This window comes from Heloderma suspectum, chromosome 4, assembly GCF_057233095.1.
Source record: "Heloderma suspectum isolate Gila_16-S chromosome 4, 16-S_ref, whole genome shotgun sequence".
NCBI classification, from domain to species: domain Eukaryota; kingdom Metazoa; phylum Chordata; class Lepidosauria; order Squamata; family Helodermatidae; genus Heloderma; species Heloderma suspectum.
In genome coordinates, this window is record NC_139461.1 from 21053958 (window position 1) to 21076378 (window position 22421).

The 22421-nt window shown below is 44.5% G+C and overlaps 2 protein-coding genes across 9 annotated transcripts in view; both read left to right on the forward strand.

Annotated features, from left to right (window-relative positions):
• Positions 1-10604, forward strand: part of ASAP1 (ArfGAP with SH3 domain, ankyrin repeat and PH domain 1) — a 253995-nt gene extending 243391 nt beyond the window's left edge. For all 6 annotated transcript variants that reach the window (XM_084848792.1, XM_084848795.1, XM_084848794.1 and 3 more), the window contains 3 exons: positions 1269-1774; positions 3219-3341; positions 6959-10604. In XM_084848792.1, the coding sequence (XP_084704918.1) occupies positions 1269-1774; positions 3219-3341; positions 6959-7033 (704 nt within the window). In that variant the 3' untranslated portion in view covers positions 7034-10604. The remainder of the gene's footprint in view (positions 1-1268; positions 1775-3218; positions 3342-6958) is intronic.
• Positions 10605-19637: 9033 nt separating this feature from the next.
• CYRIB (CYFIP related Rac1 interactor B) overlaps positions 19638-22421 on the forward strand; it is a 99914-nt gene continuing 97130 nt past the window's right edge. Inside the window, exon 1 of one of the 3 annotated variants that reach the window (XM_084848815.1) lies at positions 19638-19813. The gene's annotated coding sequence lies outside the window, so the exon portion shown is untranslated. The remainder of the gene's footprint in view (positions 19814-22421) is intronic. The other 2 variants (XM_084848805.1, XM_084848802.1) reach the window with 2 other exon arrangements.

Sequence of the window (22421 nt, forward strand, 5' to 3'; positions counted from 1 at the left end):
AAACCATTGGACTATCTAGCCTAGAATTGTCTACTGTTGACTGACGGGATCTCTCTAAAATCTCAGGCACAGATCTTTCCCAGACCAATTTTTCTCTCTCCCACTCTCGGCCCCCTCTTCCCAGTGTCTGTGTGTCTGCATGTGTGTTTGGAATTGCATCTGGAAGGATTGTTTAAAACAGATGGTCACTCTTGGGCTGGATGCTGCCTGCTGTGTGTCTGCATGTGTGTCTGGAATTGCATCTGTCTGTGTGTCTGCATGTGTGTCTGGAATTGCATCTGCAGTCTGTGTGTCTGCATGTGTGTTTGGAATTGCATCTGGAAGGATTGTTTAAAACAGATGGTCACTCTTGGGCTGGATGCTGCCTGCTGTGTGTCTGCATGTGTGCCTGGAATTGCATCTGTCTGTGTGTCTGCATGTGTGTCTGGAATTGCATCTGCAGTCTGTGTGTCTGCATGTGTGTTTGGAATTGCATCTGGAAGGATTGTTTAAAACAGATGGTCACTCTTGGGCTGGATGCTGCCTGCTGTGCTGCGAAGAGAGGAGCTCCCTTCTTACCACACAACACTGAATGTATGTGCGTGTGCATGTGTGTGTGAGAGAGGGAGGGAGGAGGGCTTGAGAATATGGTGTGTGTCTGTGGATAGGGGGATGTATGTGAGCAAATGGATGAGTGGTATTTGTGTGCATGTGTGAATTGGCTGCAGACAAGCATGTCAGGGCCATATGCCAGCCCACTTTGGACTGTAGACCCAGCCAATGCTGGCACGTGGAGTCTGAAGTGCTTATCTAAAGCCATTTTGACCTCTGGGCCAAAAACAGTTTCCCACCCTGACTAAAATAAAAGTCCATGAAGAGAAGTGATGACTCCATGTAATGTATTTGCCTAATCCTGGGGTGTTTTGTTAAGTTTAGGACACTTCAGCACTTGGGAGAGGCAAGAGCCAGGAATGCAGTTGCTATAGTGCTGCCCTGTTTTGTACATATGCCTCTTAGTCTAGAAGGGAGAATTAGAGGGACACACATGTAATTTTTTCTATTTTCCTGTGTTAAACAGGATTGTGCTTTACAGGCTGTGTGCACATCACTATTTCTCCTGCTGGTCGTGGGTCAGGACACATGTCTGGGATAGCCCCACAGTGGCATGAAGTGTAAACAGAAGCCACAGAATGGGAGTGAGGAGTCAGTGGAACTGTTATCTTATGGAAAGATAGGGAAACTGGGGATTTCTCTGAAATTCATATCATTGTGTTTACTTTCTATTTCAGTGGCACTAAGAAAAATAGAAACCATTCATCTTCCTTCAATAGATAAATCCAGTCAACATTCTGAAATCTTTCAGAAATCAGCTTCACTTTCTATTGATCTGCCACAGAAACCACAACCTGGAGATTTACCCCCAAAGCCTCAGCCTCTGGAACTACCCCAGAAACCTCAGATTGGAGATTTACCCCCAAAGCCAGGAGAATTACCCCCAAAACCTCAATTAGGAGATCTGCCACCAAAACCACAACTTGCAGACTTACCTCCAAAGCCCCAAATGAAAGACCTTCCTCCAAAGCCTCAGCTTGGAGATTCTTTGGTCAAAACTCCAGGTGGAGAAGTATCACCAAAGTCTCAGCCCTTGGAGGCAAATCAAAAATCCCACTCCATAGATCTTTCTCCTAAGGTACAGTCTAGAGAGACCATCCAAAAGCAAGCATCTGAAGACTCCAATGATGTAACCCATGCATTGCCAGAGACCCCAGTGCCACTTCCTAGAAAAATAAATATGGTAGGTAGATGTTTTCTGTTTCATATTGGATCAAGGTTTTGCGGCTGTCACCACTGCTGTGGGATTTTTACAGTCTAATAGTTATTTGACAAAAAATTCCCAAGGGGAGTTGGGTGCATGCAGTGAAGTTGCTTAGAGAGACTAGCTTCCTTAATGCATTTTGCCCCAAATGCCAATACAGTTTTCCACTGCACCTCAGCTGACTTTAATCTCTGGCTGTACAGACACCATCATGTATTATAAAATTAGCTTATCTGAGAAACCATGACCATCATCATCATCATCATCATCATTCTGTTAATGATACCTATGCTTCTACTATTCGTAAGTGTCTGTTGGAGCTATATTTTGATGAATAAAATTTAAAGTTTTGCAACTATTAATACTAAAATGTGCATTTTCAGATTTCCCAATTTTGATTAAGTGGCCTAAAACTGTCCTCCCCCCCCCCTTCAGTTCTCAGTTATTTCACTTTAACTGTGACAGCTAGCTTGGGACTGGAGAACTAAAGGGTCTCACCCATTGGCAGGAGACCAAGGGTCACTGGGAGGCTGCACCCCCAGTCTCCCAGGATGAACATGATGGAAGGGGGGAAACCAACCTGGCCCTATCCATTGGCCAGTGTAGGACCAGCTGCAGTGATTTTGTTTTGCTGTTCCCTGCCTATAAGAGCATGTAGCTCCAACTGACAGTTGCTCTGGGATGAGGAGAGCAGCACACTTTGGCCTCATCCAGCCAATGGCCACTGGAAGCCTACACTCCCTGTCTCCCAGGAAGAATTTCTTAGCAAGGGGGAGACCAGCCTGGCCACATCCATCAGCCAGTGAAGGAGCTCCAGCTCTTCCATCCCTATTTCTCTTCCCTTTTTATCATGTCAAATTGTGAGCCTGTGTGCAGGGACTGTCTTATCATTCAGTATCTGTACAGCACTTAAATGTTAGGTATCTTTAATAAGTAAAGTACCCAATCCATAATATGAGGATAATGGTATTAGCCTTCTTCACAGGATTGTTGCAAAGATTAACAAGCTAACATACGTGAATCAGTTTAAGCACTCAGGAAATGAGCAATATAAGTACTTACTTACTTAATTAATTAATTAATTACATTTCTATACCACCCAATAGCAGGGGCTCTTTGATTCTGTAGTTCGCTATATCAGAGCTGTTTTTCAGATGTGATGTGGGCAGCATGTTTTACTGCTTTCAGTATTCTGTTCGTTGGATATTTTGGTTAAACTGAGAAAAAATCCTAAAACTAATATTAAATGAAATAAAACTCCAGATTTTAGGAGGTATTGATTTAGTTTAAAATATTTGAAACAAGGTTTATTCTAGGTACAGACGTAAATATACTGCAATACTCACTGGATTTGCTCTTACCAGCTAAAGAATAAAATTACAGAATTATTTTCCTGCCTTCTAATAATGTAATTTTTTTTAAGGGCAAGAACAAAATTAGGAGAGTGAAGACAATCTATGATTGCCAGGCAGATAATGATGATGAGCTTACCTTTGTGGAAGGTGAAGTTATTATTGTAACAGGTGAAGAGGACCAAGAGTGGTGGGTATGTATCTTTTAAAAGATAAATCCATCGCACAGCAATTCAAGTATTGCATAACAATTTATTTCATAGTGTAGCACTATAGTTTTAGCATATGCAACATTCCTAATTGTGTTCTAGAGAACTTTAGTTATTACATGGTTTAAAAGCACAGTAACAAATTAAATGATTTGAAATCTTGCTTATAATTGCAAGCCATATTCTGTAGTTTTAAGGATCAAGTGGAACGCTATTATAATCAGTGACCATTCATTCATTCATTCATTCATTTATTTATATTAGATTTATTAGCTGCCTATCTGGCCGGCCACTCTAGGCAGTGTACAATACTAATAACAAATTTACATAATCAACTGAACAAAACAACACTGCTCTAAAAACCCCTAACCCACCCCAAATGCCCTCCTGAACAGCCGGGTTTTTAAAGCCCGGCGGAACCTCATCAGAGAATGACTTCAGCTGGAGATAGATTTGAATTCAGATTGCCTGATCCTACACTGACTGTGTAAGGCAAAACATGGATAGGCTCAGGTACAAGAATCCTTGCACCAGTGCAAGTTCACAAGTCACAGTGTTACCCTGGTGCAGTAGAGAAGCAACTGAAGACTGTGCTGCAGTATGCACGGCCTTGCACGTAAAAGTGGGCATAAAGGGCATGTAGCAAGATAAAGCAAAATCCTGTCCTTATCATCACAGCTAGAAGTCCCTTGGCATGATGACAAGACACAAATATTTAGGCTAAACTCCAAAGACTGACAGTAGTAGTTCTGCACACCCCAAAGGGCATGCATTCCTAGTAAGACCTCATGGCAAACAGTTTTTTGAAACTGTTGTAAAAAGCAGTTAATGATATGACACAGATCTATTGGTCAAAGGAAAACATTCCTCTGTGTTTGCACAAGTTTGGGGGCATTCCTAAAGTAACCTTTTGTATCCTAAGTGAATGCAAGTCCTGCTCAGGGGCATAGGTAGCCTTGCACTCTTTTCCTACTCTTTTTAAAAGAACCACATGAAAAAATAAAAAATAAGCACCTTTCCTTAACCTTTCTTTAAACAAACGTATAACACTTAAAAAATTTTTTTTCAAAACTCTTGGAAGTCATGGATGTGTTTGTGTTACTTGAGCTCTTGTGATATCATTGGCACTAGCTAACAGATTCCCACAAAAGCCATATACACATCCATGGAAGCTGCTTTTTCACTCCTCTGAGAGGAGGAACTGGATATAACTTGAAGTGTAGGAAAACACTGGGAGGGAGCAATCCTGTGGCCACTAGACACTGTCTAGAGGGCCATAGGATTTTTCAGTTTCCAGAAATTGAGATCAGGGCCACGGTTCTGGATGCGGTTCCCAGAAACCGCGTTCCCCACCCCCTCATAGCTGGCGCGGTTCACTCCGCACCAGCTACACCTCCATGCTTGGAAGTGGAATGCGGAGATGGGGAAAAGGGGGTGGTCCCAGGGGAGGAGACTGCAGAAGCTACGTTCCACAGCTTTCTATGTGCCACACAGCCTCCTTCCCTCCCCGAAGCCATGACTAGACAGCCAAAATCAGCTGTCTAGCTAAGAATACAGGTCAGCCAAAGCACAGAGGCGAGGATTGCCTCCGTGCTACAGCTGACCTGCATTGGATACTTGGCAGCCTCTGACTTTGGAGGCTGTAAACAATCTCAGTAGGATTGCAGCCTAAAACCAGTTGGATGGGAGACCACATTTGGACCAAAAACTAAATGTGTGTAGGAACATAGGAAGCTGCCTTATACCGAGTCTGACAGTTGGTCTTTTTAGCACAGCATTGTCTACGGCACAGGTGGTGAATCTTTTTTATCTCTTGAGGGCCACATTCCCACAGGGATAATCAGGGACTGCAGGCAAGTCAGGGGCAAGGCCTCCCCCTTTTTTTTCTCTCCCCCCCCCCCCGCCCCAAAGCAGGCTGCTCAGGGAGGGACAGATCGCTCTTGCCAATGGTCTGAACTGACTGTTTGCAGAGGGCTTTTGAAATTAGGCTGGGAGCTACATGCAGCCCATCTGTGATCTACACTGGCCGGCAGTGGCTCTCCAAGGTTTTGGACAGGAATGTTTCCTACTACTACATGGGGATGCAAGGATTAAACCTGGAACCATCTGCAGGCAAAGCATGTGTTCTGCCATTGAGGTACAGCCCTTGCCCATTGCTGTAGAGTGGGCAACAACAGCTCTATAATCTCCATCATTCTTGAGCAGATTGCACCTATACACATCTTCAGGTAAGGATTATGCTAAGAAGGAAAAAGCATATGATTAGTAGGCAAGTGCCTGAGTTTCCCTACATCTAATTCAGGAAGATGAGTATTTTTGAAACACTTCATACTTGGAAGTATACCAAATATTTTCAGTTTCACTACTATCTCTGACTTAATTATGGAACACGTCTGGGCCAGGTTGGGGCATTTGAAATCATTTGTTCTTTGTTTCAGTGTGAGGTGAAAAACATGTCCCTTGACAATTCCTCTCTATTCTTTTTTAATGCATGTGGCAGGCCTAGAGCTCTGAATATTTGAGGCTGGTATTACTGGTCTGTGAATCCTGTCAAATATTATATAACTTACATAAATGTGTTATTTTAACTTAAGGTCATGGTCCTAGTGTGGGCATTTGTGGTTACCCATGTGTGGAGGTATCTAGTGAGTTGGTTGGTGAGCAGAAAATGTGGACTTCAGAGTCCCTAAATGTATAGAGACCTATGTAGTTTAACACAGTTAGCAGAGATTAGGAGGCTTTAGCTAACAAAAGGAGGGCCCTTGATTGGGGGCAGGGACTTCTAGAATGAGCCTGTCACATACTTTGAAATGGGATCAAGCAAGTGCAGTTTCATATGTCAACAACTGTGCATATGCCTAGTTACCTCACCATTTTCTCAAAGAGGGATGGCTTATTTCACACATGAGTTGGGAGGATTTCGCTCCTAAGTAGGAATACTAGAGGCTTTCTCTTATTAGCTTCCCAGGATGGGATGTTTCAAGGACCTTCGAGGGGGAGGTATGCCTGCCCCCCCCCCGCTTCTAAGTGGAGAGGGTGTTTCTGTATACTTCTCCCAGTCAGGTCCTAAGCTGAGGGAGAAAGCTATAAAAGAAAGCGGGCTAGTTTTGATTTTGGGCCTCACTTCAAGGGGAAATACGTGTTACCACCTTGGAGGACCTTTGACCTAGGAATGGCTTCCCCATCTGTCTTGGGGACTTGGATAGACATATTAGCTTGTGACAAGGGTGCCTGCTTTGTCAACTGAGGGGAGGTGTGAACTTTCTTCGCATGTATATATTTTGCATCCATTTTCTATCAATAAACTCTCATCTTTTGCACAAATAGCTTGTTCCATCTTGATAACCAAACGAATCTGATTGATGACTGGGAAGTGACAGAATCAAGTCCCCAGATCAATACAGTTATCTAAAGTCAATTAGACTTGCTTCTATATAAAAGTAGGTGACAGATTCAGATGAAGGAGATGGAAGCACAAAACTATTGGCCAGCCAGCACATAATGTGCATTGTGGAAGCACCTGAAAGCTTTGTGTAGGTAAGAGTTGCAAGAAGATATACTACAGAACTAATGTCTTTCAAACAAACGTTTGTTCTTTGCAGATTGGCCACATTGAAGGAAAGCCAGAGAGGAAAGGGGTTTTCCCAGTATCCTTCGTCCACATTTTGTCAGATTAAGTCAAGTTGGAAATTTGAGCACTGCACATCCTTCTTGCAAGACGGGCTTTTAGCACGAAGCAAACAGCTGCTGCATCCCTGTAATTCTGTGCACAATTGTGGATATATATGTATATATAACGGCTGTTAACAGAACGGGAACTCATCGCTCACCGTATGAGGTGACTTACACTTGTATTGTAAATAGATGGTGTTACTCTGCCTTTGCCAGTATTATGGTAGCCTTGGGACCTGGCATGCCTTATTGGTTTTGCTCAAGCCATCCTTGGCATCAAGCACTTAGATCTCTTTGTCTGTGTGTATGAACTACCAGCTCTCTAAATACAGTTGGTCTCATTCAGTCCTGTATAACTGTACAGAAGTTACCATTCCTAATAGATCAGTATTCTTAAAATAGATGACTAGCAGAGAGTTAAGATTCCGTTTTCAAAATGAACTGCTTTGGCTCATTTACAGCCCAGTTTACAGCTACAAATGTACACAATTTACAGCTTGTGAAATCCACTTCCTTGGTATTTGTTCAAAAAAGTGTTCAATGTACACATCAAACAAAAGAAATATTCACTGAAGCTACAGATAACCAGTAGTATTTTATGGTGTTTGAACAGCATTTCATGTTTGTATTATGTAGTTGCAGTTTCTCCCTGTGATATTTACCTCACTTAAAACCATCTGAAAGTCTTCAATAAAACTGTATCTGATGAATTAATGCATATGGGACTTTTGGCTGGAGGTTTCCTTTAACTGAACCAGGGACTCATAAGAAAAATAGTCTATTCCCATTTGCATGCATTCAGGTCCTTCCTTGGAAACTCTGATTATGCAGAAAAGTTACAGGCATCTGTCAGCTTTTTAAAAGTTTTTAAACAGTGCAACGTTGTGATTATCCATTTGCCATGAAAGATGAGCTTACATGAGTATTTGTTTGCTAACTAATTGGCTCATCTAGAAAATAACTTCGCTGTTGGGGGGTTTGAACCTTCAACCCACTGGAGGATATTAAGCCATAATGTTAATTTAGTATTATTGCCTGGAAAAATCAAAACACTTAAAATGGTTATTGAGATGAGTGAAAAATAACCTTTCTTGCAAATTATCAGCTGTTAATTAGTGAAACCAGACAGTAATATCTGGAATTACATTTGCTTTTATTGAATCCTAATTATGACTCAGGATTGAATTCTGAGACTCTGCCAACAATCATGAACCACAAAGTTAATACCTTAGGAAGGATGTCTTTTGACCTGTGGTAGGTTTATAGTTCTAACATTGCATTGCTTGCAGCAAAAACTCATTCTTTGTTCTAATCAATATATTAAGGACATAATTCATTTCTGATATGATGTATCATTTATTTATGATACTGACCATTCCTGTTTTTGATTATACGAAAAGCAGAATATTCTTGTTTTGCTTATGATCAGTAGAACATTTACTGTATGGGCCATATGTTTTGTAGGTTCACCTGGCATATATTGCTCAAAAGGTTACTTGGGCAATAGCACAAGTTTCTTTTCCTTTGTAGCAGATTCTTGTGACTCCATGTCAAAATGTTTCATTTCACAAAAGCACAAGTTCAAATTAATCTCTCTTGAGGCTTTCACTTCTGATGTTTTACAACCCCTGTACTCAGTGAATATTTATTCTTATTTAAATGGTTAACATACAAAACATAATCTAAGAAATCTTGCATGAAGAAAAGCAAAATATTTATCAGCTATTATTGGAAAGTGGTTTTTAAACAATTGCTTCATCGGTGTCATGACACATTTTGTTAAAAGACATAAGCATACAAATGAGTGAGTGAGCCTGTTGGCATCAACTCTGCTGTGTTACCAATTTCAGTGTTTTCAGACTCATGCTGTTTATATGAAATCTAGAACAACGACTTATAGCATTCCATATTGTTCATCAATGCAGTGTTCTTCAGATGCATTAAAGAACAAAACTGATCTATCTTTTTTGTCAAGTATATTTTAAAATTATCTCAAAATCCACTGGTTTAAAAAAGGAAAAGCAAAATGTTTAAAGAAGATCCAGATGTGTAAAATGATGTAGAGTCAAAGGTCTATTATTTTGTATGCTTTTTGAAGTAGTATAATATGAATTTTTTAAAAAATAAAATGAGTTCCATCAGGAACAAGTGTTGACTGTTCTGGGTGATTTGAGAGTCCTTAGGAGAATTTAATTACCATGTATGATATATAGGTTGAGTTTAAGTACAGTATTGTCTTGAAACTCAGAGCCACTATCTGCAATTTTGTATGTGACATATTTGGGAAGTCTGTTTGTGTTGGGGGATTTCCCCCTGTGAGAGGGAACAATGTTCTGCAAGTGGTATGTTATTTTACTGTTGAACAGCAATTGCTATTTATTTTTTTATGACATAGAGCATCAACGTGTATAGAAAGCAGACCTGGTAGCGCCACTAGTTGGAAACTGAAGTCTCATTTGAATGTTACAATCATCGTACATCAGTACACTCGTCTCATCACGTGTTTAATGTGACCGTTTGAGTACTGTATGTGTTAATTTCTACTTTTTTAATATTTAAAATTGCTTTCAAATAAATGTATTCAGTTGATCCCAGACATCTGAATGGCCTTTTATCAACTAGAGCCTGCTACAGGAGGAAAACATTAGGTGGTATTCATATACTATTAGAGAGTGTATATATTTCTCTAGCATCCACATTCAATCAATTAAGGAGTTCTGCAATAAAAGCAATGAGGCCATCAGAGAAGCATATACTTTCGTTCCAGTATTCATCAAGAAATAGGTACACAATTGAGGATATCCTGTTCAATGTATGCCTGCAGTTATGTGCATACATGGTGGTGGTGGGGGAGGTATTGGAGTTTCACTGAAGTGCTACTATTGTGACCTCATTTACTGTAGTGCTGACTGGTAGTTATTAATATACTAACACATGTGCCTTCTGGTCCTTAAGAGCAGCTCTCAAGGGTTGCCTAAGGTGTTGTTGACTTCCTGTGCTAGTGCACACACAAAAAGCATTGCTTCTCAAGCTGATGTGATATACTAGCTTGGATGGATTCACAAAGCTGTGTTTTTCTCATGCAGTTATGTGATACTGAGCTGAAAGCCTCATTTAAATCTGGGTGTACCCTTGCTTCAACTATTACTCTGAAAGGGCCTCTCTGTAGGGAAGTCTAAGCTCCTCAGCCCATTCCTGTGCACTGCTTTGGATGAGAAGGGTTGACTGTTGCACATCACAGTCCCTCTTCTCCTGAATGCTGTAACAGCCCAATTCTTTCAGTCCTGTGCGTTATGTCTTGTACCAGAAGGTTACCAGGTTTGGGGAGGCTTCTTCATGGCATCAAAACAACTGCCTAGCTTGTGTGTGTACTGGCTGTGTTCTGTGCCCTGCCTACCTTTAAAACATGCCGCAGATATAACACTCATAGGATAAAACTAACTTGTCTCATGATCTATTCTCAACTGATGGTCCATATAAGAAGTTTTGCTGCTTAGTCGTATACATCATGCAGATGTAGAAACTAACTTGTAATTGATCGGTTTGAATTACAAAATGTTAAAAGTTTGATGTGTCAGAACCAGGACTCATTATTTATTCAAGAATTACAAACATGCTGGATAAGACTTCTGAAACAGTTAATATATGTTTTTACACAGAAGTAAACCCCTGAGTTCAGTATAGCCCTATGAAGTGGAGGGAGGGGGGAAGCAAGGAAAACGGGGTGTTACACAGTTCAAGACTGAGAAAGGAAAAGAGCAGGCAGGAATTTTTGATGGAATCATTTTTAATCCCAACTTCAGTGAAAGAATCTACCAGAGAGGCTTACATAAGATTAAGAAAGACAGTCTCTGCCCTACAGGCTTACAATCTAAAAGACAAAAGGAAAAGGGGAGCCAACTCGGGCAACAATTCTTGCAAAGTTCTTATGAAGACCAGCTTGAGTGGAAACAGTTGACAGAAGGAGCTTGATAGAGCTGGTATCTCAGTAGAGCTGATGGAGTGGATCTGAAGTCCCATCTCCCTCTGCTATAGCCTGGTGTCATTTTGTTACAGAGGTTCCAATTTTTCAGAGAAGCTATTGAAAATCATAATTATTGGAGGGGGGCAGGGTGAAGGATGGGCAGAAGACACTTCTCCATTCAGAGGTCAGAAGCAGCCCTCCAATTTCACAGTGTAAGCCACTCAACCAGCTGAACAGTACGAAGAGGAATTCTCAGGAAATTCTACATGGGGGGTGTTGATAGTGCTAGCATTCTTTAGTAGAATTGAACAGATACCCAAACTACAATGCCCAGAATTTTTAGTTTTTTAGATTGCACTGTTACGCCTTGCATCCTTGTGAGTTAGGTTACCAGTAAAGGTAGATGAACTAACATCACAAGAGCCACTAGGGACATAAAAAGCGATGGGGATCTTCTCACAGTGAAGGCTGCATGTGGCAAGAGTTTGCAGATGTAACAAGGGAGGTGAAAAATCTGTCACGAGGCCATTCTTGATAGGGCATGCCATAGGGGACACATTTACAGCAGCCAGACAGCAATTCTCTACAGTTTTAAAGTGGGATATATGCGCACACACAACCCTCCCTATCTGCATCTCAACATTTCTGAGAAGGCCCCCCACACCTCACAGGTAGCCAAAGTGAGTTGTTAATGGTGATCCGATGCTCTTGTTTGAGCTTTAGCTTCCTCAGGATCCAGGCATCTTCAAATGAATCTTTGCCCTTCTTACATACATACAAGGTGAGGGTGAGGAGAAAGCAAAAAGAGACACCAGGGTGAAACTTTGCACCTGGGATTCTTAGGCAGCTGCCAGGGTAAACTGTTGATTGCCTCCTCCATAGACTTTTCCTGGCCCAGGACTCTGAGCATCACAGGTGGCTGGATCGAAATTTAAATTGCCCCCAACCCAGCATTGCTATGGGGCATTCTGGAGAATTAAAAAGGTAGATTCAGCTGCACAACACTGCCACCACAGCCAGAGAATCTCACTAGGGTCCACCAACACTGGAACAGGCCCACCAGAGGACACTTCACCCAAAACTGCCTCCCAGTGTGAAGCTGGCCCTGCCCACAGCTGATCACCAGAGCCTCTTCAGCTTGCTGGAGCTCCTCTCGCCATTGGCGCCTGTATGGCTGCTCTCTGGCCAAAGGGGGGAGAGCATGAGTAAACAACATGAGCAAGGAATTTGTGACCAAGCTAGTTGACAGGGATGGGGGAGAAATTTATTCAGTTTGCATTTTAATGTGAATTCACCTAATTTTGTACTTTTGAACCGGTATATACAGTGGAGGTGAGGAATAGATTTCAGGGATTAGACCTGATAGACAGAGTGCCTGAGGAACTATGGACGGAGGTCCGTAACATTGTTCAGGAGGCAGCAACTCAATCCATCCCAAAGAAAAAGAAATGCAAGAAAGCCAAGTGGCTGTCTGATGAGGCTTTACAAGTAGCTGAGGAAAGAAGGGAAGCGAAAAGCAAGGGAGAAAGGGGAAGATATATCCAACGGAATGCAAAGTTCCAGAGAAGAGCAAGGAGAGACAAGAAGGCCTTCTTAAATGAACAATGCAAAGAAATCGAGGAAAACAACAGAATGGGAAAGACTAGAGATCTCTTCAAGAAAATTGGAGATCTCAAGGGAACGTTTTGTGCAAAGACGGGCATGATAAAGGACCAAGAAGGCAGGGACCTAACAGAAGCAGATGAGATTAAGAAGAGGTGGAAAGAATACACAGAAGAACTATACAGGAAAGATCTGAATGTCCCTGATAGCCATGATAGTGCGCTCACTGAACTTGAGCCGGACATCCTCAAGAGTGAAGTCAAGTGGGCCTTAGGAAGCATTAGTAACAACAAAGCTAGCGGAGATGACAGTATTCCAGCCGAGCTATTTAAAATCCTAAAAGATGATGCTGTTAAAGTGCTGCATTCAATATGCCAACAAATCTGGAACACTCAACAGTGGCCACAAGACTGGAAAAGGTCAGTTTACATTCCAATTCCAAAGAAGGGCAATGCCAAAGAGTGTTCAAACTACCGCACCATTGCGCTCATTTCACATGCCAGCAAGGTGATGCTCAAAATCCTACAAGCTAGGCTTCAGCAGTATGCGAACCGAGAACTACCGGAAGTACAAGCTGGGTTTAGAAGAGGCAGAGGAACTAGAGATCAAATCGCCAACATTCGCTGGATCATGGAGAAAGCAAGAGAATTCCAGAAAAACGTCTATTTCTGCTTCATTGACTACGCTAAAGCCTTTGATTGTGTGGATCACAACAAATTGTGGCAAATTCTTAAAGTGATGGGAGTACCAGACCACCTTACCTGTCTCCTGAGAAACCTGTACGAGGGTCAAGAAGCAACAGTAAGAACCAGACATGGAACAACCGATTGGTTCAAAATTGGGAAAGGAGTACGACAAGGCTGCATATTGTCACCCTGCTTATTTAACTTATATGCAGAGTACATCATGACAAATGCTGGGTTGGATGAATCAGAGGTCGGAATTAAGATTGCTGGGAGAATTATCAACAACCTCAGATATGCAGACGATACCACCCTAATGGCAGAAAGCGAAGAGGATCTAAAGAGCCTCTTGTTGAGGGTGAAAGAGGAGAGTGCAAAAGCTGGTTTGAAACTGAACATTAAAAAAACGAAGATCATGGCATCTGGCCCCATCACTTCCTGGCATATAGAAGGGGAAGAAATGGAAGCAGTGACAGATTTTACTTTCTTGGGCTCCAAGATCACCGCAGACGGTGACTGTAGCCATGAAATTAAAAGACGCTTGCTCCTTGGGAGGAAGTAAGAAGCAGAGACATCACCTTGCCGACAAAGGTCCGTCTAATCAAAGCTATGGTTTTCCCAGTAGTAATGTATGGCTGTGAGAGCTGGACTATAAGGAAGGCTGAGCGCCGAAGAATTGATGCTTTCGAACTGTGGTGCTGGAGAAGACTCTTACGAGTCCCCTGGACTGCAAGGAGGTCAAATCAGTCCATCCTAAAGGAAATCAACCCTGAGTGCTCATTGGAAGGACAGATACTGAAGCTGAAGCTCCAATATTTTGGCCACCTAATGCGAAGAGAAAACTCCCTGGAAAAGACCCTGATGCTGGGAAAGACTGAAGGCAAAAGGAGAAGGGGACGGCAGAGGATGAGATGGCTAGATAGCATCACGGATGCAATGAATATGAACTTGAGCACGCTCCGGGAGAGAGCGGAGGACAAGAAGGCCTGGCGTGCTATGGTCCATGGGGTCACGAAGAGTTGGACACGACTGAACGACTGAAGAACAACAACAACAACAAACCAGAACTTTAAGCTGCTCTCCCGCCCATTCATGCAACTATTAAGGGGAAAGGAATGTGTTCTTACCATCTAGTCATCCTAGATTGGGTTTAGTCTCTTCTGGTGCCCTGTATCACCTCCACCTCTGAACAGGAGAGGGGCAGATGCTAATCCAGCAAAAAGCACCTGCCCCGAGATTCACAAAGCAATGGTATTGGAGAAAAGGTCACCTTAAAACAGAAGTGATCAACATTCACGGCAAGCACATGGGAGCCATTAGCTTTGCAGGTGTAAGCAAAAACACTTCATTCCTATGTGCTTTGTGATGGTAAACTAAGATCAGAATCTCACTTGGGGTAACCTGGACAATTTGATATGGCCCAAGCTGAATGCTCAACGGCCATGGATTTAGAGTGCCCGGAACTTGCAAAGTCTCCCATTCTTGCAGCCTGCCCCGGCTACCTGTATTCCACCCATCCCCCCCCCCCAGGGGTGGGGCTAACCGCAACATCTTCAGGAGGAGATTTAGATCAGGAAAACAGTACAGGGAGAAAGGGGTTAGAGTCCCACACTCATGTGGCTGCTTTAAAGTAAAAATCAAATCACTGGGAAATCTGATCACAGATCTAACATGTAATTTGGCCCTCACCCAGGTACTGCAAACACAGATTGTCAAACCCCTAGAAGACCACCAAGGCATTGCTTGTGGGCTATGGTCAGCTTTGTGGGCCACACATAGCACAGATTGATCCAAACTCTGTGCAGCAATTCCAGAGGCACTCGCTTCTCAAACTACCCATTTTATAATTGCCGTTGCCAGCTCTGTGGTTCCATTGCTCTACAATGAGCATAATAGGTCTCCCATCTGCAGCTTGGCACACACTATATTGGCCACAACACTTGACATTACATTTTCATCTTATGTGGTCCTAAATGGCAAGCATCCTTTTAAAGGAAATGTTGTTCCTTGGTTTTACTTCCTCACTACGCTCTTTAAGATGAGAAACCATTCATGTCAGTGTTTTGACTTGCTAGGGAAGCATTCTTCACTGCAAGGCCCATGAGCCACTGGTGGCTCCCAGTCACCTCAAAGACAGCTTCCTATCCCTCTCTCTGCAGTAGCTGCCCCCCTCCCCCCTCAGCAAGGGCTCTCTAGCTTTGCCTTGTGGTTTGCTTTAGTGGAGTGCCAGTTGGTGTGATCTGGGTTACCAGAGGAACCTTCAGGGGTGGGGAGCCAGGAGACCTGCCACTCATTGGCTGTAAGACAAGGTTGGGGGAAAGAGGCGAATGCAGGAGCAATCAGCCAATTAGCTGTGGTAGGGGAGGATCCCAAGAGGCGAAGATCAAGGTGACTGGTTACCTGCAACTGTGCACTGCACAGGCATTGGAGGTGGAAGGGAAATTGAATGTGTGGGCAAGAGAGAGCATCATGGACCTGCACTGGGGGATTTTGCAGCACTGAATAGAGGACTCTCAGCGATGGGGGGGAAATCCACGCTAATCTAAGGACCAAGTGAGCCTGTCAGCATTTGCCTGCTTGCTGACCGACTATGCCTTGCTTGGATGACATGGAGGGGAATGGGGAGGAAAGGTCCAAGACAGCCTCAAACCAGGTCCAGTGCAAAGCATCACCACTGGGGTGGGGGGAATACAAGAGGCCACCCACAGCCCAGGAAAGGCCCCCAAGTGGCCTCAGTTGTGGTTCCTGAAGCTAAAGTGGCTCCTGCCTGAAAAATAGTGAAGATCATTGTGCTAGGGGTTACTGCATCAGTGTGTGTCTGTGAGAGAGAACCAGTGCTTTTCTGCTCGCTGTAATGACATGACAGGTAGAAATTCAGCAGGTGAAGTTTTTCTTGGCACAGAGAGCAATGAGACCATCTTCGCTTGCTGGCTTTCAGCCTTTGGGCAGCTGTGAAAAGCATCAGGTTCCAGAACAGAGCAGCAAATTCTTCTTATGGCGGAGGCTAACCCCATGCATTTGTGGTCCTCTCTAAAGGGTGTTCTTCCCCATACAGGGCACTGGCTTTTAATCTGATCAAAGCAGGTGCCTGATCTCTGAAAAGCTCTTGGAGAGGAGTGGGATGTGAGTGTGTGAGAGAGGGGAGGGTGAGTAGAGTGAGTGATGCTCAAAATTAAGATCTGCTAAGCACCCCCCCCCCACACACACACACACAGACACTAGTTTCCTTATTCACCAGGGAGCAGATAGGGTTGCCTGGGTAGCTTCAGCATCAAACTTCTCCAGCATATGGAGGTCCAACCTCTCAGATCACATGCCCTGCGGGGGTGGATTTGCCAGCATCCACATGGCTGGCAAGAATTACATTAAGGGCACAATCCTATGCATGTTTATACAGCAAAAAAGTCCCACGACTCCCCAGCATTCCCAGCCAGCCATGGTGGGAGTTCTGGGAGTTTTGTTCTGCCTAAACATGCATAGGATTGTGCCTTAAGATGACTTTTGGGCACTCAATATTGGTTTTGGTTGCCTTGTCTGTCTAGCTGCATTCTTCTGTCTCCAACACACTTGGGTAGTGGTGTCATCAGGGTAGGACTCCAGGGCAATCAGCAGAATGAGTAGAAGGGCCCCAAACCCCACAAGGCTAGTTTAGCACATTTTGAAATAAGTGGTTACCATCTAAAGAGAGCCTCCATCCCCGTAAGTTCATTAAGTCCCGAAGTAATACACATTACCATCTAAAGGAAAGGGGGTGCATGAGACCATTAACTCTTAGAGTTAAAATTACCTACCTGCACAACCATTCCCAGGGTGTTAACTGTTCCTGGCATAGCTGTCCTAGCAAGCCTAGATGAGCCCAGCCCAACCACACCTGCCCTTCCAAGCCAGCCCCATCCCAACAGAAAGGGGATGTGATGCAAACTCAAACTGGAGTCTTGAGAGCCCCCCCCCCCATTTGCAAGCTTCCATCTCATGCTAAGCTCCTTAAAAGCTCCTTAAAAATGCATGTTTCCTTGAAAGTAAGTCCCAATGAGTTAAATGAAGCTGCCTGCAGCCTTAAGCTTCAAGTATCCCCCTTGATTTCAGCAGGGCTTCCTTCTGTGTAAGCACACGCCCTATCTGGCTGTCAAAATTAACTCAAATGGTCATAGTCCCCCGTCTCCCCACTCTTTGCGATATAGGCATTGGCTTGGATCCTAAGATAAGTTAGCGTAAGGAAGTTCTTGGAAAGAAAGTTTCCCATCTGCTCCTCTCCAGATGGTCTTGGTGCCCTTCAGAAAGATGTGGGGAGGGTTTAAGGGGCTGCTAGAAAAAGGTGGAATTAGGTGGAGGTCTGTTGTTGGAGTGATTCATACCCTGCCCAAAATTGTTCAAGAGGACACACCAACCCACTGGAGAGGTTTGTTTTGAGGGATCCAAACTATAATTCTAGGATGAGCCACTTTTAAAGACTGCAGTCTTCCTACATGGGAGTAAGCCCTATTGAACTCAATGTGGCTTACTTCTGAGTAAAGATGCATGGGCTGAACTTTCACAAGCTCATGCACACTTTGTTCCATTGACTCAATAGGATATGTGAAGCAGGTAGTTTGTGGATCAGTACCTAAATATATTTTTCTTCCCCTTCCAAGTTAAGAGTTTCTTACGTTGCTCTACACCATAGCTTGCAAACTGTTGGTTCCTGATTGAGACTCTGCACTATCAGCTACAGATCAGGTAGATGTTCAGTAGGTTCAACTTCTCTCCCCCGCCCTGCCCCCTTGGTGAGGAAAGTTTCACTGGTTGTAATTCTCCGGGTTCTGTAGCTGTTAAAAGTATAACACCTCATTTGGGCATAAAAGGGTGGCAGTCCTAATTACTGAATAATTATAACCAGCTCCTGCTTTCTGGAATTAATTATGAGAGCTTCTAAGCAGGGTTAAGCCTTAGTAAAACTGTCATGGGAGCAAATGAATCCCATTGAATTCAATGGGACATGCTTCCAAGCAAACATGCATCGTATTGCACTGCACAAGGGCAAATTGAAAAACCTGGCCTTACAGCTCACTGAGGTTGTGACTGTGTGAAAAGTTGCTGTATAGCCCTCACATCCTGCTTGTGAGCTTTTCCATTGGGGCATCGGTGGGAACAGAATACTGGATTAGACAGGCCTTCAGTCTGAACCAGCAGGGTTCTTATGATCTTATTGCTTAGCCTTAATTTGTCATCTGTAAAATGGGCAGTCAATCTCAACAGGGCTGCTGTTAGGACAAACAAAACCACTGTGCAAAAAGGGTGGATGGGGAACACTGCCTTTGATAAACCAAACTGCTTATGGCAGGACCCGATCAGTTATTTAAGAGGCTGTTGATGCATTCCTCAGAAGCAAGTGGTAAAGCTTTTCCTGGACTGTGCTACTCCAAACTACAGGTGGGGAGGACCAGTAGTGCATGTTTGAATGCTACTCCATGAAATAAACTCTCTTCGGGTAGAAAACTAGCAGGTCAGGGAAAAGTCTAGCTAGGCTAAATCTACACACAGAACAGCATTAGCTGGTCAACTCCTGAGGTGAAAGGGTGGACTATATGCCTTCAGACAGCGGATAAGGAAATACCACTTAAAAAAGAAAAAGCTCCCCCATGCAAAATAGTTCCTGCAGACAGAAAACCAGACGGGCAGCAGAGAGAAAGATTCTAGCACTGTTACACACACATTTGCAGAGGTTTTTGTGTGTTTAATGTAGGGAGTCACAGTCAGCCCAAGACATCTTGCTGCATGAGGAGGAACAGCAAATAGTACCCCCCCCCCCCGCGAAGGTGTACAGTACCCAAAGCTGGCCAGGTTATTTTGGCACCTGAGGCTGAACATCCCACAAACACCTCTCCCTGGCAGTAAAAATACAGCAATACATGAACACACTAGCGATTTGCTGCCCTTTCAAGACACCCAGAATCAGCTGTCGAATATAGCCACCTCCTAGCAAGGCAAAATGGGTACTCCCCTGGCATGCTGAAGCAACGCAGCCCAGGCATTCTTCTTCTGCACAGACTAGCTTCTGACCCTAGCCTGCTAGTTTTCTATATGCAGGGAGTTTTACCCTTGGAGGGTATTCCGACACAGAACTTCTCTCACCTGCCTACCCCTTCTTTCCGGAGTGGCACAGTCTAGGGAAAGCTCTGCTAGGTAGCTGTGCTGAACGTCTAAAGCGGCTCTTACTCTCTCAGATAAGCACTTCTAGGATCTAACTGCTGTGCTTCTCGAAGGTAAACAACACTTCCTCTTCTTTTTTGCTTCCTCCCCCCCCCTTTTTTTTTTTTACCGGCCCCTTCCTTTTATAGCTATCTTTTTGCCTGATATTCGCAGCTGCCTCCTCCTCTTTGCAAACCTGTAGCAGTGACGCCGGAGCTGGCCAACCCGGAAGCTTCGCTGCCTTTGCGAGAGCGGCTGCAGGAATCGGGTTCCTTTTTCTTCTTCTTTTTTTTGGTTCTGCATTTTGGCGGCTCGATTCCCCCAGCCCGGCCGCCTCTGAGCCTCTTGATCAGCGCAAAGGGAAAGCGGTGAGTGCAACCTGATCCATTAGGATGATTTTAAAATCTCGTTGCATGGCGATTGCTTTTCAAGGGGGGGGGGGGGTGTGTGTGCGCGCGCGGGGGGGGGGTAGTCATTTTACTCGGTTGCAATGCAAAGGGGAAAAACGTGTTTGTGGGTAGCATCTTCTTCATGGGGAGGGGAGTGATGCGGGGGCAGGACTTGATTGCAGCTGAGGGGCTGATTTACTAGCAAAAGAGAAGGGATGGTGATTGAGAAACAACGCTGTGTAGAAGCGGGGAGGGAGAGAGAGAGAGAGAGAGAGAGAGAGAGAGAAACACCCCCCCCCCCCCGCGGGCAGGGCCTTTTGCAAGCCCCGATCGGGTGGGGATGCGCGGGGTTTCTGTGCAACCCGATACTCCGCATGGTTACTCGGCAGGAAGTCCCGCTGCGTTCAATGGGGCTTACTCCCAGGTAAGCGTGCAGAAGATTTTATTCGTTTTTTTTAAATTTCCTTGTTACATTTCTAATCTGCCCGATAACCCATTTCCTCTGGGCGGGTCGCAAACCGCTAAACGACTAAAATGCCAGAGAAACAGTTAACATTTGTAAACGACAACACCAGTATTTAAAATAAACGCATACATTTTTTAAAAAATGCAATACGATGCCAAACGACAAACAGCCCCGGAATCGATAGAACAGCCATACCGATGTAGCGCCAGGTCTCTCGAATGGCAGCTTTGCGCTCGCCCTCGCGGGCTGCGTACAGACATAGATCACTTTGCAGGCGGCTTCCTTCGCCTCGGCCCGGCAAGCTGCGGGGAAAAAATCGCAATCGGAACGTAGCCGAATATTAGTGCGGGGTCCCCCCCCCCCTTCCGTTTGATGGTGGCGGAGAGGGAAGTTGGACCCTCCCACAGGCCAGTTTCAAACGGGGCTCCCAAGATGTGTGCCTGAGACTCTGCTTTGAAGGATGCAATCTCGGCTGCTTTTCCCCCCCAGTCGCCACAGATCTTGATGATGATGGTGGTGGGAGCAGGTGGAGAGGGAAAACACAGGCGCCATATAAAGAAGCGGTGTGGCAGAGCAGGGGGCTGTGGGCAGAAGGCAGATCTGCATCTCCCTGGAGATCTCTAGACCGTTTACAGCGGATCAGTCACGGACGCTAAGGCTATCCATGCTACTAGTCCTGATGGCTCTATGCTGTCTCCAGTATCAGAGGCTATATGCCAATATATGCCATCCCATGAAGCTGATTGATGGGAGATTCAGGACAGATAAAAGGAAGCTCTTCTTCACACAGCACACAATTAAACTATAGAATTCACTTCCACAGGATGTAGTTAGTGATGGCCAGCAATTTGGATGGCTTCAAAAGGGAGGTGGACAAATTCCTGGAGAAGGCTATCAATGGCTACTAGTCCTGATGGCTATGTACTACTTCCAGTAGCAGAGGCAGTGAGCCAGTTGCTGGGGAACATGGGTGGGAGGGTGCTGCTGAACTCATGTCCTGCTTGTGGGCTTCCCGTGGGCAGCTGGCTGGCCACTGTGTGAACAGAATGCTGGACTAGATGGACCTTTGGTCTGATCCAGCAGGGCTCTTCTTATGTTCTTCGTTTGGACACTCCATTTGTTTTTTAACAGTAGTACCACCAAAATGACTCCCCCACGCCTGCCGGAAATTATACTGCTGAAATGAAGAAGGCTGGGGTGGGAGGCGGGGTAACCAGGAGTGGGTTTTTGTGTGGAAGGACTGCAAATTTTGTTCAGTTCTGGTCCTCCAAACAAATTCCTGGGCTCAGAATTCTTTAATTCTAACAGTGCAAGCCTAGAATACATGTCTCCTCAGACATAAGTCCCACAGAGTTCAATGGGGCCTACTCCTGGGTGAGTGAGTATACCTGTGGGTGTTCAGACAAAGGTCCTACAACTCCCACATGCTGGGAGTTGTAGAGCTTTTTTTCTGTCTAAACATGCCTCTGGTTGCGCCTGAAGTGTGTGCCTTTTGCACCAGGCTCCAGTTGGTGGATCTCAGGGTTTCTAGTAGAAAAGAAAGTAGAGCCCAGACACCTGAGGTCTGCCTCCCCCTCTTGTAGAGTTCGTGTTATTATTCCTCAGATCAGGAACATATGCACCACTGGAGGCTGGTGGCTCCGATGTCAGTGGGTGGCAAATCTGCTTTGGGCTTCAGTCAGAACTCTAAAGGAGATATCCAAGGTGCAAAGCACCATGGATAGCCCCCTTAGGATTCTGCCTGAAAAACAGCAGATACACTGCCCCACTGACATCGGAGCCTCTGCTGATCAGCATACCTCTCCTTAATATAAGTTTGTTTTTCTCTTTTTCTAAGGTAATCACCTTAGGCTGCAATCCTATGCACATTTAGACAGAAAATTCCCCAGACACCCCCCGGCTGGCTGGGGAATGCTGGGAGATGTAGGCCTTCTTTCTGTCTAAGCATGCGTAGGATTTCACCTATTGATGCTTTTAAACACCCTGTTTTGATTTGCTTTTTGGCAGCCCGCACCTATGCTTGTCGGAATGGTAGCTTCTATGCACGTCTATGGAGTTCAATTGAACATACTCCCTAGTCATCCTGCCCTGAGCCGCAGCCACGTGGCCAGATCTCAGGCG